Source organism: Callorhinchus milii, unplaced genomic scaffold (assembly GCF_018977255.1).
Source record: "Callorhinchus milii isolate IMCB2004 unplaced genomic scaffold, IMCB_Cmil_1.0 Scaffold8, whole genome shotgun sequence".
In the NCBI taxonomy this organism is placed as follows: Eukaryota; Metazoa; Chordata; class Chondrichthyes; order Chimaeriformes; family Callorhinchidae; genus Callorhinchus; species Callorhinchus milii.
Genome location: NW_024704749.1, coordinates 2,928,134 through 2,952,309, shown reverse-complemented (window position 1 = coordinate 2,952,309; position 24,176 = coordinate 2,928,134). Strand labels below are relative to the sequence as shown.

The window sequence follows — 24,176 nt, the reverse complement described above, 5'->3', positions numbered from 1 at the left end:
ATAAGTTACTTTTGACACACTTTCCTATCTCCAGATGCTGCCGATCTGCAGTGTTCCCAGCCACCTGTGTTTTTTGTTTCTGATTTCCAGCTCCTGCAGTATTTTGCATTTTGTTTGTTTTAACCATACCTATCAGCTTCTTTACAAGACAAGAAGAGAATATTAGTGCCGAATATTAATAAAAATATTCCTTGCATTCGAAATATCACCTTATCACGTGGACAAGAAATCTCAAGTCGCTTCATGAGATACACTGTAAAGTGAACTGATCGTATATATTGTGGGCGAAACACAGCAACCTGACAGGAAGAGAACATTAGTGTCTGGTATTTTCTAAAATTAAATTGGAAATTACCAATTTAGTTAAAAATTTAACAAACAATAATAGAACAGAATGTAAGAGCCTCCACCCAATATTTTGTCTGATTCACTAATTATTCATTGTGTAATTATTAGGAAAATATGCGTAAGGAAGCAACACTTCTACCGACTCGTTTACAAAATCTGCTCAACCGTATCCTTTCCTTCCCAGAGTGTCTAAAAGCTGAAACTCAATTTGTGGAGTTAGCTCTTGTGTTTGTTGTGGAAGCGGAATGGGAGTGCGGCGGTTTATAACAAATCACAGTTGCTTTTGATCCTCTTCAAAAATGATCAGGTTTAATCTATCCATTTGTTCCACTTCGACTTGTTTCCTGAATTGCTTGAAAAGAAAACGAAAAAAAAATTCGCCACTCAATGCATGAGAGACACACACTGCTGTGAGGAATTGACTGCTGTGTTTTGCCATAAAATATATAGTTGATTCACTTCAAAGTACATTCTATGAAGCCTTTGATACATCTCAAACACATGATAACGCGTTATATCAAAGGCAAGGATTATTACTATCATATCAATTTTCCGGGGAAAGAAATTGAATGATCCCTTTGTCCTGACACTTACCATATTCCCTGACCATATTCTGCAATGATTTAGGGGTAGATTGAATATAGCCAACCTTGGGGACACCATATTATCATTTGAGACGCTGCTGGAGTTCAAACAGCTAAAACATATCATTTGTCATTGAGGGCATTTTCTAGCTGGTATACACATTGTTGGTCCAGCTTGACCACTCCTCACTTTGAAGCTGCAAACCGCGCAAAACTGCATTGGTAACATCACAACTACCTCTGGTTATCCTTTTAGCCGTCCTCCCGTACAGCGGGTCAACAAAGATCCGTCTCGCTTCCCTGTTTATAACGTTCAGAGAGAAACTTTCTTTTTTAAGCATCGCGAAGTGGGAATGCAACTCCAGATCTGCTATTGAACAGATCATCACATCTGGAGCGAGGCATAGTGTAGCAAAGTGAATCTGATTATGAGGGAAGAAGGGTCTGGTACCTACGGGAAGGTGACTTAGACAATCTATATCAAACACAATGTAAATTCTATATATGTAATGTGATAGTATACCATGTGTATAGTTCAACGATATAAAAGCTTTAACATTGAGATGAAATACGGCCTCATGCTCAGATCTGTGTCTCACAGTGAGAAAACTGTAACTGCATAAAGCGATGAAGATTCCTCACCAACAAAATTATCCAAAGCCGGAAAAAGCTCCACAACAGTGTAATTCCACGTGAACCAGGGCAAAATCTTGCAGGGTTCATACGCTACGAAACCACGACATATATTTATAATTAATGGAATAAGAGCTTCCAAGATTCTGTAAATAATTGAGAATTATTTTGTACTATGTTCATTTTAAATCAACTGACCTCTTTCATTACTGAAAATAAGAAAGCTTGTTCAAGCCCTTCACAGAGAAATATTATGCAATATTATCATGAAATATCTTTTGAAGTATCGGCGGTAAAATGTCTGAAATCTGCATGATCTTGAATCTCCAGTTCAGAACAAGGACTCCGATTGGGCGGTGCAACCCGGATGGTGATTTGCATAGTTCATTAATTCAATTGGACTTACATCACCTGATGGTTCTTAAGGAGAAGCTGAGAAACAAGCAGTAAAGTGGCTTTGGTCTGGAAAATCCCTCATCTCTCTGATCTTCATCAAACTATTCACGATGGGCGATTGGCTCCGAGTCCTGTCCGCTTTGCTCCTGTGTTTACATGGTAAGCGCTATGGAATCCGCACTGATCTGAGTTACATTCAATTTGTACGGTTTTACAATGTACATATTGACTTGTTGTTTCTCCAGGCACAACCGCAGCTGTTACCCTGACTCAGCCATCGTCCATCTCATCCTCCCCGGGAAACACCGTCAAGATCACCTGTACCATGTCCGGAGGCAGCATCGGCAGCTACCACACCAGCTGGTACCAGCAGAAGCTTGACGGCGCCCCTGTGCTTCTCTGGTCAAGTTACAACGGCAAACCTCAGGGGATTCCTGATCGATTCTCTGGTTCTGCGGACTCAGGGAACAACGCCGTGCATTTAACCATCAGCGGTGTGCAAGCTGAGGACGCCGCCGATTACTCCTGTGGTGCCGGGCATAAGAGCAGTCCGTATCACTTCTTTTTCGGTAAAGGGAGTGAACTGAGTTTGAAAAGTAAGTGATCTTCGGCATTCTACACTTTGCACGTGGTCGGTTCAAGCGCTCTGGGTCGCTAAATGTTGTCGTTGTTTCTACTTTCCAATAATTATTTTGATTTGCATTGGACAACCAACTTCCTGGTACCAGTTTTATTCATTTTATTGTAATCATTGATATGATTACTTCCAATCCCCGCCAACCCACCCACGGGTGTGAATCTCCAGCATAAGAAGATAACCAGCAGCTTTCCATAGGGCAGCTGAACCGATGGTTTAGCAGTTGAATCGCAGAGGTAAAAGGGTATCGTAGATATGTTTCTCGTACGTAACTAATTGAATAGTTGAAGAAATTAAACTTCCAAAACTCCGAGTAACACCCTTCAACTATTACCCAGATGACCGGTAATTACTCTGAGAAAGGTTTCTCTGACCAGTATTTCATATTAGCAACTAATGCATTATTTCAGAACAATTCCAACGTTATAATCGGCTCAGGAAGTGAATGGGAATTTTGGTACAAATTAGACTTGTGCAGTGAATAACTGTGCTATTCTTCCCATTAGTCGGTATATCTAATATCTTCTTTCCGCAGAGTTGTATTTGGATATTTGATTGTTTAACATGTTTTATTTTCTCCCGATTCGGTGTTTGATGTCGCTGAGGGGAGCACCACTGTAATCAGCAGCAGAGACTCAGTAATGTCACAAGTGTTTCCCCACAAGTTGCTGTAATTGTTCAGATGTGAATCGGCGCTGAGTGAAGGCACAGACTGTTGAGCGGCGGCTCAATCTGGTCAAAGCAGAAATGAAAGAAAAATGTTATCTGAATTGTGGAAATGTAACTTGATTATTTCCTGTCTACCGTGCAATGATATTTTTTTATAAACGCAATGGAATATACTTCAAGCGCCCTATGAAACTTTGTGAAATTGGCATTCATTCTTTTCAGCTGCTGAATCTTTGCTTTATTTTGCTGCTCAAATGCTTAATGTTTTGACTTTTCCTTCATACAGCATTTGAGCAAAGAGAACCCCTTTCCTTTTTCCCGGATTTCCTCGTTTTCAATAACTGCCGCTCGTGTCTCTAAAACTTTTTCGTCGAAAGACTGATTGTTTTTATGGAGTGGGCAATACAAAAATTATGGGTTCACAATAATCCCGATCAGCTGTAATTCAGAAGGTAACCGATTGGAACCGATTCGTTATCGTCAATGTTCTGCTTTTATTTATAAATAGCTCGTTTTATTTCGTTATGTTTTGAACCAGGAGATTGTACACAAACCAGTTTCGGATTCTGATGCTTTTCGTGTTCTTTCGCCAAATATACAGTCAATTCATTTCACAGTATCTTCTGTGAAATGCTTTGAGGCGTCTCGAAGATGTGGTAAGGTGCTATAAGCAATGCAAGGATTATTATTATGATGATCATCTGGTTGTAAGTGGTCAAGGTGAAAGGCTCTGTACAAGTGTGAATTGTTGTTTGTATTCTGGACCATCTTCCAGTTTGTTGAAATCCGTCATTGCTTTTCTGCACAATCGTCAATCTTGAATCCCGTTCCCTCTCGACTCAGGAAAGGGCATCAGAGAAAGTATAGTTTGTGCCCAGCCATTGTATAGCGATTATTCAAACTCCAAAACGTACTCAAATGTTCACACACATCTTCCCAGAATTGGGCAGTGTTGGAAATAGGGACGACAGATGGACTTTTAGAGAGAATTCATCGGAATGGAGCGTTGAGTTGCAAACATTTAATTATCTTTGAATTTAATCCTTGAATTTGATATAGTGCTTTTCACGTCTTCGAGACGTTTCAAAGCGCTTCACATAATATACCGTGAAGCGAATTGACTGCATTTTGTGGGCGAAACTTTCTATCGTGTGAAAGAGCTTTGACAGAGATAATAAATCGAAAGCTTTACTGCGCTGTCAATCAGCTGCTCCCGTCAGTATTCACTGTGACATGGTTTTAGTGTATGTCGTCGTTTCTGGTGATTGCAGTCTTTCATTTCATAAATGGGAACGTGATAATCTGGAGATAGTATAATAAGCTGCAGAGTGTTTGGTGAGCAACCCTCAACAACAATAACCGCTTCACACAGATTAATTATATTTATAGGCGGACATTGTCACTGTTCAAGATCATTATCAACAGACCAAGAACACGTTGCAGTATTTGATACAAAGATTTGATATTTAGTTTTCAACTTTCCTTCGTCTTATCAAATAATGGACATTATCTGAGTACAAAATCTTTTCCTTCCAGAACCACAGGGCCCTTCGGTGACTGTCCTTCCGCCTTCACCAGATCAAATCACAGCAAAGAGCAAGGCGACCCTGGTGTGTCTGGTGAATGATTTTATCCCGGGAGCTGTGGAGGTCGAGTGGACTGTGGATGGCAGTGCCAGAAGTCAAGGTGTTGAAACGAGTGCGATCAAACAGCAGGCGGACAACACGTACAGTGTGAGCAGTTATCTGACTCTGCCAACCTCCGAGTGGGAGTCACACGACCTGTATTCCTGTGTGGTCAAACACCAGACTCTGGCCACTCCGCTCGAAAAAAGCATCGCCAGATCCAGTTGTACCTAAACCAGGAATGTGCACCGATAATCGAATGTACTATTGTCAATCTACCTTTAATAATAATAATTGTGTTTTGTAATATGTTGTCGATTATGTTCATTTTGCTATAAATTTCGCAAAGAGATAACAATCCATACACAGTTTGTACGGTTTGCTGGAAACTTTAGATAGAATTATATGTGTTCTCCTTGTGTCGTATTACAGAAATATCGATCAATAATAAACTGTCTCTGCATTGGCCTCTGTGAGTCGCTCATTTTCTCCCAGATTTCCTTTTCAATTCATCAAATCATGAGATTTTAATCTGATTTGTATTATTCATTGTACATGTTTTAATATAAAATAGCGACATTTTATGGATTTGGTTGACACATGTTGTCTTACCGGAGGAAATATTACAGTAGTTGTCAATCATAGCAACAATGGCACAGGAGCAGAACATTCCCCAACAGTCGGAGTCATTCTGTGTTGCGCTCTCCGGGGCTTCGAAGGTTCAAAATCCCACCTCGTCTCAGCCTGTAAGATGGTTTGATCTTAAACTGTAATATTGTCTGGACTCGGAGGGAGGAGGGGGGGACCTTGAATTGGGTATTAATTTGTAAATCGCTCTTTTGTATTTGTTCAAATAAACCTTCCGAATTCAGGTTGAAATGGAAACATTTCCGCAAATCTGCCCAATTTTAAATATTATTTACAAACTGGTGGATTTTGTCCCGTAAATCTGCTGTTTAGAAATGTTTGCTTCCAACCTCCGCCTGACAACGTCTTGTCTGATTGATTAACATCAGTAGGTGTCGCTGTATCAACGATCAAAGTTGCATTTGTGTCGCATTTATCTCTTCCCCTTTTAATACAATCTACTACATTGTTAAAAATTATACGTGTAATTATGAAGATCATTATTCAATATAATGTTAAAAATTGGATTACTTAATTGGAACTCGGAAGCCTGGGCTTCTTCTCCAAGTTCCACTTGATTAATCCCATCTAATACATATGTAGGTATGTTTGGTCGATACCAATCCATACTTTACAATTCTTCCTTTTTCTTTGTCGAAGGAAGAATCAAAAAATACCAATTACATAATATTAGTCTATTTTGTGAGAATAAACATCCATTAGTAAAAACGCTATTCATTAAATTTCTGGAGAAGCCCCAAAAGAATGGCTGTCAATGAAATAATATCGTGGCCAGTCCCACGCCTCAGCTGATTGCCAAAGACAGATTTATTTTATTGTTACTCTTACCCATGACAAACGCCACACTCACACATTTTAACACGAACATTTACAAAGAGTTACCGATGAAACTTTAACAACAAGAATTTTAAACTTAATCAAAATATTTTCTTGGAAATAATCAGATGGCATTGATAAGGAATTACTTCAGCAGCTGTGCGATCCTGCTGAAGTGTTTCCATGTCAATTAAATTTGATATGCAAATACTTCAGCAGTACAGCACATTTAGCTGAATAAAGATTGGAACATTGAATGTAATAAAGACCTGAAGGGGCGGTGGTGGCAGGAGGGGTGCAGTAGATGGTTCGGGGGATGTGGAAGGAGATGCAAAGGAGGAGGATGAAGTGAAGCGATACATTCGATCTTTGACATGAAGAATTCCAGCACTCCTCTGTATTTGTTAGCGTGACATGACAGCATTGCACAGTTGGCAGCATTCTCGTCTGTAATGCAGCAGATTGTGGGTTCAAGACCCACATTGGGCCTTTCACTTCCTACTGTCGAGAGTGATGCTGCAATGCAATGATGGGGATAAGTTGTGTTGTTGTCAGCGCCATGCCGATTGCCTATTCATGGTGGACAGTAAAGATCCCATATTACTGCAAAAAGAGGAAAGAACTTCTCCTGGTCTTCTGGCCAGTGATTCGGTAAATAAAAATTATCATTCACTTCATGGCTGTTTTCAGCTTTTTTTGTTTTGTTTTCAGTTGGTTCTGGCCTCCTCCACGTCCCCCGACCCACCAGTCCCACAATTGGGAGGAGAGCGTCCAGATACTCTGCCCCGAACCTCTGGAATTCCATCCCCCAGTCAATCTGCCTCGCCACATCCTAAGCCTCCTTCTCGTCCCGCCTCAAGACCCTGCTCTTCGACCATGCAATCGGCCATCGCCCTTCCCCCAGCCACTCCCTTCCCCTCACGACACCAGCTCGGTTATGATATGCTACACTCTATCCACCGCCTTGGGGCGTCCTCCCGACATGAAAGGCACTGTATAGACGTTATCCTGTTGTTGTTTTTGTTTGTGAGTCTCTGCTGTGCCCAAATTGGCTGCCATACTTGTTCGGAATAAAGTATATACAGTTTATCCAGTGCTTCATCGTCAACCTGTCCCTCTCCTCTGGCTCTATTCCCATTCCCTTAAAAACTGCCACCATCACTCCCACCTTAAAAAACCCTCCCTTGATGCGTTGCAGCTATCAAGCTACCGGCCCATCTCCTACCTCCGCTTCCTATCCAAGGTCCTGGAACGAGTTGTCGCCTCCCAGCTGAGCGCTTTCCTCTCCAACCATTCACTATTCGAACACCTTCAGTCGGGTCTCCGTGCTGCCCATAGCACAGAAACTGCCCTGGTCAAGGTCACCAATGACATCCTGACCATCTATGACCAGGGCTCCCTCTGCCTCCTCGTCCTCCTCGACCTGTCGGCAGCATTCGATACGGTCGACCACGCTATCCTCCTCCACCGCTTGTCCTCCCACCTAAACCTTCAAGGCCCTGTCAACAACAACAACAACAAGATTCCATTTATAAAGCGCCTTTCACGTCAGGAGGACGTCCCAAGGCGCTGCACAGTTGGGTCATGACCCGAGCAGGGGGGAAATGGTCAGGGTGAGGGGAGGGAAGGGAGGGAGCGAGGAGGGGGGAAATGGTCAGGGTGAGGGGAGGGAAGGGAGGGAGTGAGGAGGGGGAAGAGAGTCGAGAGGGAGCTGAAGGCACGGTCAAAGAGAAAGGTTTTGAGACCGGCCTTGAAGGAGGAAAGGGAGGAAGCAAGGCGAAGGCACTGGGGGATGGAGTTCCAGAGCCTGGGGGCTGAGAGGCTGAAGGCCCGACCACCGATGGTAGGGCGGTTAGGGCGGGGGACGTGGAGCAGACCAGAGCCAGAGGAACGGAGGGTACGGGCAGGTAGGTAGGGGGATAGTAGGTTGGAGAGGTAGGAGGGAGCAAGGCCGTGAATGGCCTTGTAGGTGAGGATGAGAATCTTGAAATCAAGAAGGTTTGAAGGTTTAGGTGCCAGTCAGGAACCTCGGTGTTCTGTTCGACACTGAGGTGTCCTTTCTCCCTCACATCCGCGATACAACTGGCACCGCCTTCCATCACCTCCGGAATGTCGCCAGACTATGGCATTACCTCACCCCTCACGCGGCTGAAACTCTGGTCCACGCCTTTATCACCTCAAGGCTGGACTATGGGAACTCTCTCCTCGCCGGCCTTCCCGGCCCTCCCTCCACAAGCTGCAGGTCATTCAGAACTCTGCAGCTCATGTACTGTCCCGCACCAGGCTTCGGGAACACATCACTCCCACCCTCACTCGCCTCCACTGGCTCCCCATCCCCCAGAGGATCGATTTCAAGATCCTGATCCTCACCTACAAGGCCATTCACGGCCTTGCTCCCATCTACCTCTCCAACCTACTATCCCCCTACCTACCTGCCCGTACCCTCCGTTCATCTGGCTCCGGTCTACTCCACATCCCCCGCCCCAACCGCACTACTATCGGTGGCCGGGCCTTCAGCCTCTCAGCCCCGAGGCTCTGGAACTCTATCCCCCAGTGCCTTCGCCTTGCTTCCTCCCTTTCCTCCTTCAAGGCCAGTCTCAAGACCTTTCACGTTGACCGTGCCTTCAGCTCCTCTCTCAAATCTCTACCCCCTCCTCGCTCCCTCCCTTCCCTCACCCTGACCATTTCCCCCTTGCTCAAGTCCTGACCTAACTGTACAGTGCCTTGGGACGTCCTCCCGACCTGATAGGCGCTCAATAAATGGAATCGTGTTGTTGTTGAATCTTGTTGTTCATCAGGAAACACCCTCCTGTATCCAATGTATTATCCGACCTATATCCATGACATGACATGTTCTCCACCCCCGACCTCCGCAATATTGACCTGCTCCACCAATCTCTCAAACTGCAGGCTGCTGAAAACCTCATACTCGCATTCATAACATCCTTTCACGATGCAATCTCCCTTCTTCTTGGCCTCCACAATGCCTCCCTCTGTAGGCTGAGAAACATCCCGAATGCTGCAGCCTGTGTCCTATCCCATACCAGATTCTGTGATCCTATCATCTCCCATCTTTGCCTGATTCCATTGCCTTCCCATCACATTATAGGATACAGGATACTGTAACTATTGGATACAGATCAAAATCCTGCTCTCCATGGCCTTGATCTCCACTACTTCTGTGCCATCCTCATCCCCCACTAACCTGTTACATCTGGGCTCCAGCCTGCTCATGTCGCCTGCCTCGCCCGCCCTACATTTTCCAAGTTTGCCTTCAGCCACTCTATCCCACCCACTGGAAGTAAATGCCGTAGGCTCTCTGCCTCGCCACATGCCTTGTCTCCTCCAAGACCATCTCAAAATGCTCTGCTGTTACTGTGCCTTTGATCACCATCCTTTCCACACTGCATTCCTCGTCCACCATTACCAACCCCACCAGCTTCGGTCCAAAAACTGATTGTCCAGCAACTTGCGATGCCCTCCTGAGATGAATGTCGCTGTTATACTGTTTCTGTGCATTTGCAAGTCATTTGGCTCTCGTCAACATCTAAAACCTCACAGCTCTCACCTCCTCCACCTACCCGACCTCCCCCTAAAACTCTCAGAACTGATACGCAACATACGCATCAGCTTTGACCCCCAATAATCCTTCCTCCTCCACATCTAGTCCATCACCAGCACCGCTTTCTTCCTCCTCCGACACATCACCGTCTCCACCAGTACCTCTCCCCAAAAGCCGCTGAAATCCTGGTCCATGCCTTTGTCACCTCTCGGCTGGACTATTCTAATGCCATCCTCACCCCTCTCCCATTCACTCCCATCCATAAAATCTAAATCATTCAAATCACTGCCACCAGCATTCTCACCTGCATGAAAATGTGCTCCCCGATCACCCCAGTCCTTGCCAGACTGCACTGACTGCCTATCCCAGAGAGGGTCGATTTCAAGATCCTCACGCCTGTATTCAAGTCCCTGCACTCCTCTGCACCCCCCTACATCTCTGACCTGCTCTCTCCTCAAAACAGTACCCGTTGCATTCATTCCTCCGGTTCTGGCCTCCTCCTCGTCCCGCGAGTCCTCCGCTCCACCCTCGGCGGCCGTGCCTTCAGGCACTATGCCCCGAGGCTCTGGAACTGCCTTCCTCACTACCTTCGTCTCGCACCCTCCCTTCCCATTTTCAGGTCTTTGCTGACGACCTTTCTGTTCAACTGCACCTTTGTTCACCTTCCCCCAGCACCCCTCCCCACCCCGCCACCCCCTCCCCCTGGCTCAGTCCCGGGATACGTTGCTCTGACGTGCTCTGAGATGCCGTCCGGCCTGGAGGGCACTGTGTAAATCCAAGTTGTTGTTGTTGTTGTTGTTATTTGAGTCAGAAATTTAGCATTGGATGAAGGAATGCGCAAATTTCAATGCCTGCATGTCTGAATGATTGTGGATACATGCATTTTAGTATTGATCTTCATTCAGCAGGTTGAGTAACTTAAATGTACTTAAGTTACCGACCGTACTCCTGTGATGACATCGAACTGATTCACAAAATATTTGGTTGTAGAAATGACAAATCAACCAGAGTCATCAGGCATTGACATTCCATGTTACAAACAGTGCAAACACTACATCAATATATATCACAAGCACCTATCTCTAAGTGTGTTGATATCCTCCCTGCTTGAAGATCAACTGAGCTTTTCACCTTTTATAATGTTTCTAGAGTTGTTTTAACATCAGGAAATGGGAATCGAGCTTGTATTCTGGATCTAACAAGAACAGGTTACATTTGATTAACACGTCTGATCTTGGGAGGAAGTTCCAAGGTGCAGGCCTGTCAGGGATCTGGACCAGAGCAGCAGACTGTGATCAGTAGAGGAGGAAGCAGTGAGGGATGGGATAGGAGATTGATCCAAAGTGTGGTGGAAGAGAAAGATCTTGAGACGTGCCTTGAAGGAGGGAAGGGAGGGATGTGAAGTGACTGTGTGATGGATTTCCAAACAATGGGGGAAGAGAGATTGAAGGCCTCATGATCGATAATGTTGTGGGTGGCTGAGGAGACATGGAGCAGGCCAGATCCCGCTGAGTGGAAGATGTGTCCGTTATCTGTGAAAGTAGCACAACACAGATGTAGGGAGGAGCATAGCCATAGAGGGCTTTGAAGGCCAGGATGATGATTTTGCATTCTGCGAGCAAATGGAGCTGGGCGAGCATGGGGCTGATGGTTCATGTAGCAAAACACATCTGCAGTAAGGCATAGTGGAGTAAAAAGTATCCCAGTGTGAGGAGAGGATAGGTGCTGGAACCTGCGAGAAGGTTCTACAAACTGTTCATATAATTTGAGGATCCCTGGCAACACTTGTAAAGTGTGGCTTGCTGTGCAGTTCTGTAGCAGATCAGCGTGCAAACTGTTAAAGCATGCAATGTTGTAACATTCTTATCGATAATTATGCAAAATTGGAACAAGCTCCACTGCCGTGTAATTCTGTGTGAACCTGGACAAGAGGTGTTGCAGGATTCATACGCTGCAAAGCAATGACAAATATGAATAATTAATGGCCTAAGACCTTTCCACGGTTCTGTAAATAATTGAGGATTGTGATTAATATTAATAAACATATCCTTGTATATAAAATTGTGCATGTCTTCCAGATGTCTCGAAGCTCTTCACAGAGTATACTGTTAAGCTAATTGTCTCTATATTTTGTGATATAGAACAGCCTACTTGCTTTAGATTGTTTTCCCACAGTTTGGAAGTACGGCGTGATATTTAAAAGAATCTCCATCACAAGAAGCAAAACTGTGGATTTTCAATGGTGACTGTTCATGGCCTCCAATGAACTGATTCGTAAGTGGTTCAAATCTCAGAGGGAACTGAATACCGTGGAAATGCTTCTAGTCTGCAACTAATTGAATATTTGAAGAATTTAAACTTCCAATGAGTGAGAAACTCTCTTACCTGGTACCCAGATGACTGGGAATAACGCCAGGAGAATTTTATCTGACCATCATGTCATATTAGCATCTAACCCATTATTTTAGAATAATTCTAATGTTGTTTTCGGCTCAGTGAGTCAAAGTATTAGCACATTTTTAGACATTTGAGACTGGTGCAATGAACCATTGTGTTACTCCTCCCACTGATAGAGGTGTCAATTTTAACCATCATTCTGCAGACTTTATAAAAGGCTTTCTTTCCTCCAAGTTCTGGGTTTGACATTACTGAGGGGAGAACATTGCAATTGACAGCAATGATTCAGTGACACGTGTTTCACCACAAGTTGTTGTGATTGTTCTGATGCGATTCAGTACTGAGTGAAGACACCGGCTGCGCGGCAGGTCATTCTGCTCAAAACAGATTTTTTTCCAGGAAAATTAGCTTTATTGATTCCTCTTAATCGTAAGGTTAAGCGGATCCCGGCCTTTCTATCAACTATACCTGGAGTCCTGTAGCTCAGTGGTTAGGGCACTCGCTTTGCAAGTGAGAGACCTGAGTTCAATTCCCGGCAGGGCGAAACCTTGGGCAAATTTCTTTACTCCACACAGAGCCTAATAATAATCTCTCCAAAAAAAACAATAATAAATTGGTCATTTTCAATCTACCACTGTTTGTGGGACATTGCTGTGCGCTATTGGCTCCAGCGTTCGCTCACAAATATACAGTCAATTCACTTTACAGTGTGTTCTGTGAAGCGCTTTGGGACGTCCTCCCGACGTGAAAAGTGCTATATCAAATGCAAGGATTATTGTTATTATTGTGCTCGTTTAGTCACAATGTTCAAAGTTACAAACAAATTCATTTTGTAGACATTTTCGAGAAATATCCTGAGAGAAGGAAACAAAGTCTCAGATGTTTTTCAACAATGTATTGAAACCGTCAACAATACTATGTAGAAAACACAAAATACTGCAGATGCTGGAATCTGAAACCTAAACGGAGTGAGCTGGGAAAACATAGACACAATACTATGTAGACAGTTTGCTGGAATTGAATGTTTGTATCTTACAGTGCATTCACGTTGATTCAGTGCATTCTCAATGATCAAGCCCTCGTGTAACATTGCAGAAATAGCAATTACTGCAGCTTAGTAAAATGACTGTCATTTTCCTCTGTGACTTTTTTTCTTCCAGTTCTTCTGTTGAAGGCATTCGTTGTTGTCCAAACTACAAGTTTCTTTTGATATATTAGTTCCACATTTAGATAAACAGTAAATATTTAATGTTTTGATGAAATTACACAAACAGAAATCCATCCTACGGGAAGGCATATTCCACCAGGAATTAATAGGACCAAAGGAATGGAAGTACAATATTCAACTTATTTGTGGCCCCGCCCAATGTTATGCAGAGTGTGGCATTGATTTTAAAATATTTCCAAAATGTAACATGTAAGTCATTAACGTGGCGAATCAGAAAGCTCTCAAACAGTTGAGTCTGTTTGATACTTGTGAGGAGTCAGGAAAGGTCACAATTCTATTCTCTCAAATAAAGAGATTAACAAGAGTTGAGAGAGAGAGAGAGGATGGGTTCATTGACAAAAAACAATAGAAAATCAATTTATACAGCACAGCAACTTTAAAATCACTGACTGTAGCCACTGACTGTGAGCAGTTTAAATTCACTGACTACACGCACTCTGGTTTATATAATCAAACGAACACTCACTGCTTCCTGCTGACCAGCACAGGTGTTAACAGCACAGGTGTGCTGATCAGAGAGTGTTAACCCTTTTGTTTCCACATGAAACAAAAGGGTTGTGGAGTCCTATAGCTCAGTGGTTAGAGCTCTCGCTTTGCAAGCGAGAGACCTGAGTTCAATTCCAGGCAGAGGGCGAAACCTTGGGCAAGTTTCCTTACTCCACACTCCTAATTATATTCCTCCAAAAAAAATCAAAAACAAAAACAAAAATTGGTCATTTTCAATCTACGACTGTTTATGGGACATTGCTGTGCACAATTGGCTGCCGCGTTCGCCCACAAATATACAGTCAATTCACTTTACAGTGTGTTCTGTGAAGCGCTTTGGGACGTCCTCCCGACATGAAAAGCGCTATATCAAATGCAAGGATTATTATTGTTATTATTATTATTATGAAGGGAAACTGTTCTGCAGCGAATGATCTTGTCCAAGTTACAATTGAATTCCTGCACTAAAGACAGCAGTGCAAGTATTTTGAGGCAGTAGCACAATTAGATCAAATTTCTATTATTTTTTTCCCAAAAGATTTGAAACAAATACAAATGCATAACTTATTGCACCACTTGCATGCTGAAAGTGTAGTGCTTTGTTCTTGATATAAATGCCTGAATGCATTTCTGCTATTTGTTTCATCTTTCCCTTGTTCTTTAACCAACCCCATTCCTGCAAATCATCTGATCCAGCATATCATCGTCGGGATTCTCACCCACTCTCACCTCAGTGCCGCAATAACACTAGTCCTCGCCAGGCTCCAATGGTTGCCTAACACAGAATGGATCGATTTCAACATTCATACAAGGTGTGGTGGGAGACATAAGAGTGAATCTGTCTCATTGTAGACCCTTGGAAATAAAGTTAAACTTGGGAATGTGCCAGCAGGTCGAGATAAGAGATGGTTGAAATAAAGTTTTCTTCTGATGATAACTGTTTTTAAGTGGGTGTGAGTACTTTCAAAGAAGAGAGACGGTTGAGAGTTGGTCAACACAATTTGGCTCTTGCCAGCTTCATCTCATAATTTCTGGAATTACATAACCAGGATACATGACTCTGGAGAGATTGCACTCCCTTCCAGACATAGGAAAATTGCTTACGTAGCTGGTATTCCATATGTAGTTCTCTCAATTTAGTTTGGATGTACTTCAGCATTCAGATAGTTTTCTGCATGTTTGAGGCACCCAAGTAACCAAAATAAATGGAGAGGTGAGTTCTCAGCATGGTTGCACCAAATAAGGTTATTGTACTTTTGCTTGCCCAAACGTTATACCAATGTTCAATTCAGAACTACAAGTTGATAATGCGGTTGAATCACTGAAGAGGGAAATGAAAGCATTGATGAATATAGAGAAACAGCTGGAGCCTATGGATTATTTTTAAAAGAATCCAGTTTAACAAAACAACAGAAGTAGAAGAGAGACACAGAGGATGGGCGAAATTGTATCCTTCTGTGACAATTACTGATTTCTATACAATAGAAAATTACATTTATAAAGCACCCTTCATGTCAGGAGGACATACCAGGGCACAGGACAATCAGGGATTAGGGTCCGAGTTTGTGTGGGAGGGGGGTAGCGAGGGAATCAGACAAGACAGAGAGGGTAGGAGTGTGTCAAAAGGCCTTATCAAGTGGAGGGTTTTGAAGCTTTGCCTTTATTTTGGCTTGGGAATGATCGAGGTGAAAGTAATGTGGGATGGAGTTCCAGATTGTGCAGGCAGACAAGCTGTAGGCCCGACTACTGATGTTCGGGCTGGACAAGCAGGGGACATGGAGCAGGCTGGAGCCTGCTGAGATGAGGGAGGCAAGGTTGAGCCTGGTTGTAATGGCAGCATAAATGAGCGTTTCAGCAGCCTGAGGGGTGAGAAAATGGCTGAGTCCTGTATTATTGAGGAGGTGGGGAATGCAGAACGGTCATGGCATGCCTTTGAGATAGAAATGATGGTTGAGGGGTGACCAAGATGTTTAGTTTCCTTACTGGCTTGGTGAGGTATGTGTGCATCCTTGGATGCTGATGCTCCCACTGCCTATGGTGCCGACGTGATGGCGTGGATGTGCAAGCATGAGCCTATGTCCTGTGAACGTGTGGAAAGTTGGAACTGATCCATAAGTAATCAATTCAAAATTGGAGAATGGACTGGGCAGGTCTCCAGCTCTTTTTCAGGTAGATTCTCAAATGTCTCAGCATTGCCACACGTGGGAGCATTGTGATCTCTAATGCAATAGATTGTGAGTTCCAGATTAGGCCTTTCAATTGATGTTATTTTTGGTGACACTGCAATCCAATAATGTGGATGTGCTGCATGGTTGGAGGTACCATACCTTTTTCCTATTCATGGTGGATGTTTAACAATATTTGTCACTCTGCAAAAAAGAAGACAACGTGTCCTGGGTTCTTGGCTATGAATTCACCTCGGAAAAATTTCTTTAATTCCATGGCTGTTTTTAGAAATTGCTGTGCTTAAGTTGGCTGCCACATTTGCCAAGAAAATATATACATTAAATCCAGTGAAGCATCACGAAACGTCGCCCTGATATGAAAGTAGCTAAATCCAATGTATTATTGTACAATTATTTTATAATACTACGGTACATGTATTGTAGGAATACTGTAATTATTTGTAAAATGAAGGATGCTCTATGTTTCTGCTCATGGCAAGTCTTTTGACTTGATGTATCACAAATTTGGTACTGGATCGACACATGCGCAGACTTCAATGCAGGCATTGATGGTGTGAACGTGCTCTTGAGCACTGGGTTTCCTTCAGCAATTTGAGTTCCATAAATCTGCATGTACATTTCCTGATCCATATAACATCACATCATAGTTGTAAGGAGGATGTAAAGAACAGCGCTATTCAGCTTTTGTGTTGATGCCATCACATCTGTTTCCTGGAAGGAAATACTGATTTACAATTGTTAATATTTTATACAAAATGTCCAGTATTATAAGAAGAGATAACTCTTGCATATAATAGCATCCTGTCACATGTTGATATGTCACAAAATACTTCACGGCATATAATGCAGGCAGAGGCACTGCAAATTATTTTGGTTTGTTTAAACATTAAATTTTCCTTTCTCCATAGATGCTGCCTGATCTGTGGAGTGATCCCAGTGACCTATGCTTTTGCTTCAGATTTCCAGCATCGGCTGCATTTTGTGTTTTGTTGATTACAAACATATTGATCTGCCTCTTTCCAAGACAAGTAGAGAACATTAGCGCCCAATATAAAGAATAATTCTTGCATCTGATATATCGCCTTATCACATGGACAAGATGTCTGAAGATGCTTCATGTGATACACTGAAAAAGTGAACTGACTGTATAGCTGTGGGCAAAACGCGGCAGACAGACAAGAAGAGAACATCAGGGTCTGGTATTATCTAAAATTAAATTGGAAATTAAAGATTTAGTTAACAATTGAAGAAAAATAAGAGAATAGAGTGTTAGAGCCTCTACCCAACATTTTATCTGATTCGCTAGTTATCCTTTGTGTAATTATTATCTAAATGTGTGAAAGGAAGTAACACTTCTACCCACTCGCTCACAAAATCTACCGTAATCTTTCCTTCCCAGAGTGCCAAATCAAACCCCAATTTGAGTATTCAGTGTTTATGGTGGTTGGCAGGAGGTTGGGGGCAGGAATTGCAAATCACAGTCATTTCTGAGCCTCTTCAAAAATGATTAGATTTAATAAATCCATGATTTTCTATCAAAAATGTCACTGAGACGTCTTGAACATGTGAAAACGCGCTAAATCAAATGCAAGCATTATTGTTATTATGTCAATTTTCTTGGGATAGTAATGGAACGATCCCTCTCTCCCAAATCACGGCTTACCGTATTCTGCAAAGTATTGGGGGTAGATTGAATATTGCCAACCTTGGGGCACCATATTATCATTTGTGACGCAGCTTGAGTTCAAACAGCTAAAACCATACTATTTGTCATTGAGGGCATTTTCTGGTTAGCTTACATATTGCTTGTCCAGCTTGACCATTCCACACTTTGAAGTTGGAAACAGCGCAAAACTGTATTAATAAGATCACAAATATCTGTGGAGCTCTCCTCCCGTCTCGCGGTTCAACAGAGCCCAGTCTCCCTTCCCCGTTTATAACGTTCAGAGAGAAACTATCCTTTTTAAGCATCACGAAATGGGAATGCAACTCTAATCCTTCTATTAAACAGCATCACATCTGGAGCGATGCATAGCATGTGTAGCAAAGTGAATCTGAGTATGAGGGCAGGATGGGGCTGGTGCCTGCAGGAAGGTGACTTAGACAATTTATATCAAATACAATGTAAATGCAACGTATATAATGTGAATTTATACCGCTGTATAGTTGAACGAAATAAAGCTTTACCATTGAGATGCAACGCAGCCTCCTGTTCAGGTCTGTATCTCACAGCGTGCAAACTGTAACTGTATAAAACGATGACAATTTCTCATCAACAAATTATCCAACATGGGAACAAGCTCCACAACAATGTAGTTCAAAACCAAGACATAAATTTGTGTTTAATCGAATAAGACTTTTCCAACATTCTGTAAATAATTGAGAATTATTTTATTCTATCTTCATTTTAAATCAACTGATCTCTTTCATACTGAAAATAAGAAAGCTTGTTCAAGCCCTTCACAGAGAAATGTTATGCAATATTATCATGAAATATCTTTTGAAGTATCGGCGGTAAAATGTCTCCAATCTGCATGATCTTGAATCTCCAGTTCAGAACAAGGACTCCGATTGGGCGGTGCAACCCGGATGGTGATTTGCATAGTTCATTAATTCAATTGGACTTACATCACCTGATGGTTCTTAAGGAGAAGCTGAGAAACAAGCAGTAAAGTGGCTTTGGTCTGGAAAATCCCTCATCTCTCTGATCTTCATCAAACTATTCACGATGGGCGATTGGCTCCGAGTCCTGTCCGCTTTGCTCCTGTGTTTACATGGTAAGCGCTATGGAATCCGCACTGATCTGAGTTACATTCAATTTGTACGGTTTTACAATGTACATATTGACTTGTTGTTTCTCCAGGCACAACCGCAGCTGTTACCCTGACTCAGCCATCGTCCATCTCATCCTCCCCGGGAAACACCGTCAAGATCACCTGTACCATGTCCGGAGGCAGCATCGGCAGCTACTACACCAGCTGGTACCAGCAGAAGCCTGACGGCGCCCCTGTGCTTCTCTGGTCAAGTAACAACGGCAAACCTCAGGGGATTCCTGATCGATTCTCTGGTTCTGTGGACTCAGGGAACAACGCCGTGCATTTAACCATCAGCGGTGTGCAAGCTGAGGACGCCGCCGATTACTCCTGTGGTGCCTGGGATAGCAGCAGTCCGTATCACTTCTTTTTCGGTAAAGGGAGTGAACTGAGTTTGAAAAGTAAGTGATCTTCGGCATTCTACACTTTGCACGTTGTGGGTTCAAGCGCTCTGGGTCGCTAAATGTTGTCGTTGTTTCTCCTTCCCAATAATTATTTTGATTTGCATTGGACAACCAACTTCCTGGTAACAGTTTTATTCATTTTATTGTTATCATTGATATGATTACTTCCAATCATCGCCAACCCACCCACGGGTTTGAATCTCCAACACAAAAAGATAACCAACAGCTTTCCAAAGGATAGCTGAACCGATTGGTGAGGAGTTCAATCTCAGATGTAAAAAACATCGTAGAAATGTTTCTCGTTCGTAACTACTTGAATATTTCAAAACGTTAAACATCCAAGAGAACGAGTAACAGTCTTCAACTATGACCCAGATGACCGGAAATTACTCTGAGAAAGGTTTCTCTGACCAGTAATTCACATTAGCAACTAATCCATTATTTGAGAACAATTCCAATGTTATGATCGGCTCAGTGAATTAATGCGAATTTTGACAGAAATTAGACTTGTGCAAAGAACCTCTGTGTTATTCTTCCCATTAGTCGATATATCTATTATCTCCTTTCTGCAGAGTTGTATTCGGATATTTGATTGTTTAACATGTTTTATTTTCTCCCGATTCGGTGTTTGATGTCGCTGAGGGGAGCACCACTGTAATCAGCAGCAGAGACTCAGTAATGTCACAAGTGTTTCCCCACAAGTTGCTGTAATTGTTCAGATGTGAATCGGCGCTGAGTGAAGGCACAGACTGTTGAGCGGCGGCTCAATCTGGTCAAAGCAGAAATGAAAGAAAAATGTTATCTAAATTATGGAAATGTAACTTGATTATTTCCTGTCTACCGCGCAGTGATATTTATTATAAATGCAATGGAACATACTTCAAGCGCCCTATGAAACTTTGTGAAATTGGCATTCATTCTTTCCAGCTGCTGAATCTTTGCTTTATTTTGCTTCTCAAACGCTTAATGTTTTGACTTTTCCTTCATACAGCATTTGAGCAAAGCGAACCCCTTTCCTTTTCCCCGGATTACCAGGTTTTCAATAACTGCCGCTCGTGTATCTAAAACTTTTTTGTCGAAAGACTGATTGTTTTTATAGGGGGTGCAATGAAAAAAATATGGGTTTACAATAATCCCGATCAGCTGTAATTCAGAAGGCAACCTATTGGAACCGATTCGTTATCCTTATAACTGTCAATGTTCTGCTTTTATTTATAAACAGCTCGTTTCATTTCCTTATGTTTTGAACCAGGAGATTGTACACAAACCAGTTTCGGATTCTGGTGCTTTTCGTGTTCTTTCGCCCGCCTTTCAGTCATAAAATATACAGTCAATTCACTTCACAGTATCTTCTGTGAAATGCTTTGAGCTGTCTCGAAGATGTGGTAACGTGCCATAAGCAATGCAAGGATTATTATTATGATGATCATCTGGTTGTAAGTGGTCAAGGTGAAAGGCTCTGTACAAGTGTGAATTGTTGTTTGTATTCTGGACCATCTTCCAGTTTGTTGAAATCCGTCATTGCTTTTCTGCACAATCGTCAATCTTGAATCCCGTTCCCTCTCGACTCGGGAAAGGGCATCAGAGAAAGTATAAGTTGTGCCCAGCCATTTTATAGCGATAATTCAAACTCCAAACGGTACTCAAATGTTCACACATTTCTTCCCAGAATTGGGCAGTGTTGGAAATAGAGGCGACAGATGGACCTTTAGAGAGAATTCATCGGAATGGAGCGTTTAGTTGCAAAGATTGTCAGTTAGCAGCATTTATTTTATGTTTGGTTTAATTATCTTTGAATTTAATCCTTGAATTTGATATAGTGCTTTTCACGTCACGAGACATCTCAAGGCGCTTCACATAATATACCGTGAAGTCAAATGACTGCATTTTGTGGGCGAAACTTTCTGTCGTGTGAATGAGCTTTGACAGAGATATCATTAATAATCCGAAAGCTTCACTGCGCTGTCAATCAGCTGCTCCCGTCAGTATTCACTGTGACCTGGTTTTAGTGTCTGTTATCGATTCTGGTGATTGCAGTCTTTCATTTCGTAAATGGGATCGTGATAATCTAGAGATAGTATAATAAGCTGCAGAGTGTTTGGTGAGCAACAACAATAACCGCTTCACACTGATTTATTATATTTAGAGGCGGATATTGTCACTGTTCAACATCATTATCAACAGACCAAGAACACGTTGCAGTATTTGATACAAAGATTTGATATTTAGTTTTCAACTTTCCTTCGTCTTATCAAATAATGGACATTATCTGAGTACAAAATCTTTTCCTTCCAGAACCACAGGGCCCTTCGGTGACTGTCCTTCCGCCTTCACCAGATCAAATCACAGCAAAGAGCAAGGCGACCCTGGTGTGTCTGGTGAATGATTTTATTCCGGGAGCTGTGGAGGTCGAGTGGACTGTGGATGGCAGTGCCAGAAGTCAAGGTGTTGAAACGAGTGCGATCAAACAGCAGGCGGACAACACGTACAGTGTGAGCAGTTATCTGACTCTGCCAACCTCCGAGTGGGAGTCACACGACCTGTATTCCTGTGTGGTCAAACACCAGACTCTGGCCACTCCGCTCGAAAAAAGCATCGCCAGATCCAGTTGTACCTAAACCAGGAATGTGCACCGATAATCGAATGTACTATTGTCAATCTACCTTTAATAATAATAATTGTGTTTTGTAATATGTTGTCGATTATGTTCATTTTGTCATAAATTTCGCAAAGAGATAACAATCCATACACAGTTTGTACCGTTTGCTGGAAACTTTAGATTGAATTATATGTGTTCTCCTTGTGTCGTATTACAGAAATATCGATCAATAATAAACTGTCTCTGCATTGGCCTCTGTGAGTCGCTCATTTTCTCCCAGATTTCCTTTTCAATTCATCAAATCATGAGATTTTAATCTGATTTGTATTATTCTGGACATGTTTTAATATAAAATAGCGACATTTTATGGATTTGGTTTACAGACATGTTGTCTTACCGGAGGAAATATTACAGTAGTTGTCAATCATAGCAACAATGGCACAGGAGCAGAACATTCCCCAACAGTCGGAGTCATTCTGTGTTGCGCTCTCCGGGGCTTCGAAGGTTCAAAATCCCACCTCGTCTCAGCCTGTAAGATGGTTTGATCTTAAACTGTAATATTGTCTGGACTCGGAGGGAGGAGGGGGGGACCTTGAATTGGGTATTAATTTGTAAATCGCTCTTTTGTATTTGTTCAAATAAACCTTCCGCATTCAGGTTGAAAGGGAAACATTTCCGCAAATCTGCCCAATTTTAAATATTATTGAGAAACTGGTGGATTTTGTCCCGTAAATCTGCTGTTTAGAAATGTTTGCTTCCAACCTCCGCCTGACAACATCTTGTCTGATTGATTAACATCAGTAGGTGTCGCTGTATCAACGATCAAAGTTGCATTTGTGTCGCATTTATCTCTTCCCCTTTTAATACAAACTACAACATTGTTAAACATTATACATGTAATTATGAAGATCATTATTCAATATAATGTTAAAAATTGGATTACTTAATTGGAACTCGGAAGCCTGGGCTTCTTCTCCAAGTTCCACTTGATTAATCCCATTTTATACATCTGTAGGTATGTTTGGTCGATACCAATCCATACTTTATCAAAAAATACCAATTACAAAATATTAGTCTATTTTGTGAGAACAAACATCCATTAGAAAAAACGCTACTCATTACATTGCTAGAGAAGCCCCAAAAGAATGGCTGTCAATGAAATAATATCGTGGCCAGTCCCACGCCTAAGCTGATTGCCAAAGACAGATTTATTTTATTGTTACTTTAACCCATGACAAACGCCACACTCACACATTTTAACACAAACATTTACGAAGAGTTACCAATGAAACTTTATCAACAAGAATTTTAATCTTAATCAAAATATTTTCTTGGCAATAATCATATGGAATTGATAAGGAATTACTTCAGCAGCTGTGCGATCCTGCTGAAGTATTTCCATGATTGATTAACATCAGCAGGTGTCGCTGTATCAACGATATCAAAGTTGTATTTGTGTCGCATTTGTCTCTTCCCCTTTTAATACAAACTACAACATTGTTAAATATTATTTAGTAATCATGAATGTCTTTATTCAATATAATGTTAAAGATTGGATTACTAAAGTCGAACTCGGAAGCCTGGGCTTCTTCTCCAAGTTCCACTTGATTAATCCAATGTAATACATCTGTAGGTATGTTTGGTCGATACCAATCGATATTTTATCAAAATATACCAATTGCATAGTATTTGTCTAATTTGTGAGAACAAAGTCCCACGAGAAAAACGCTAATCAATAAATTTCGAGAGATGCCCCAAATGAATGGCTGTCAAAGAAAAATCATCTTGGCCCATCCCACGCCTTGGCTGATTGCCAAAGACAGATTATTTTTATTGTTGTTCTAACACATGACAAAGGCCACACTCACACATTTTAACACAAACATTTACGAACAGTTACCAATGAAACTTTATCAACAACAATTTTAATCTTAATCAACATATTTTCTTGGAAATATCACTTAGAATTAATAAGGAAATATTTTTGCAGCTGGGCCATTCTGCTGAATTATTTCCATGTCAATTAAATTTGATATGCAAATACTTCAGCAGTATAGCACATTAAGCTTAATCAAGACAGACGTGAAAAGCGCTATATCAAATGCAAGGATTATTATTATTATTATATTATTTGATGTCTCTGAG

The 24,176-nt window shown here is 42.0% G+C and overlaps 1 gene segment (V, D, J or C); it reads left to right on the top strand.

Annotated features, from left to right (window-relative positions):
* Positions 1–1,984: 1,984 nt before the first annotated feature.
* LOC103173549 lies at positions 1,985–22,284 on the top strand. The segment is given in 6 exon segments: positions 1,985–2,120; positions 2,207–2,557; positions 4,804–5,121; positions 18,864–18,992; positions 19,079–19,429; positions 21,728–22,284. Coding segments are annotated over 6 exon segments (1,521 nt in total).
* Positions 22,285–24,176: the final 1,892 nt, after the last annotated feature.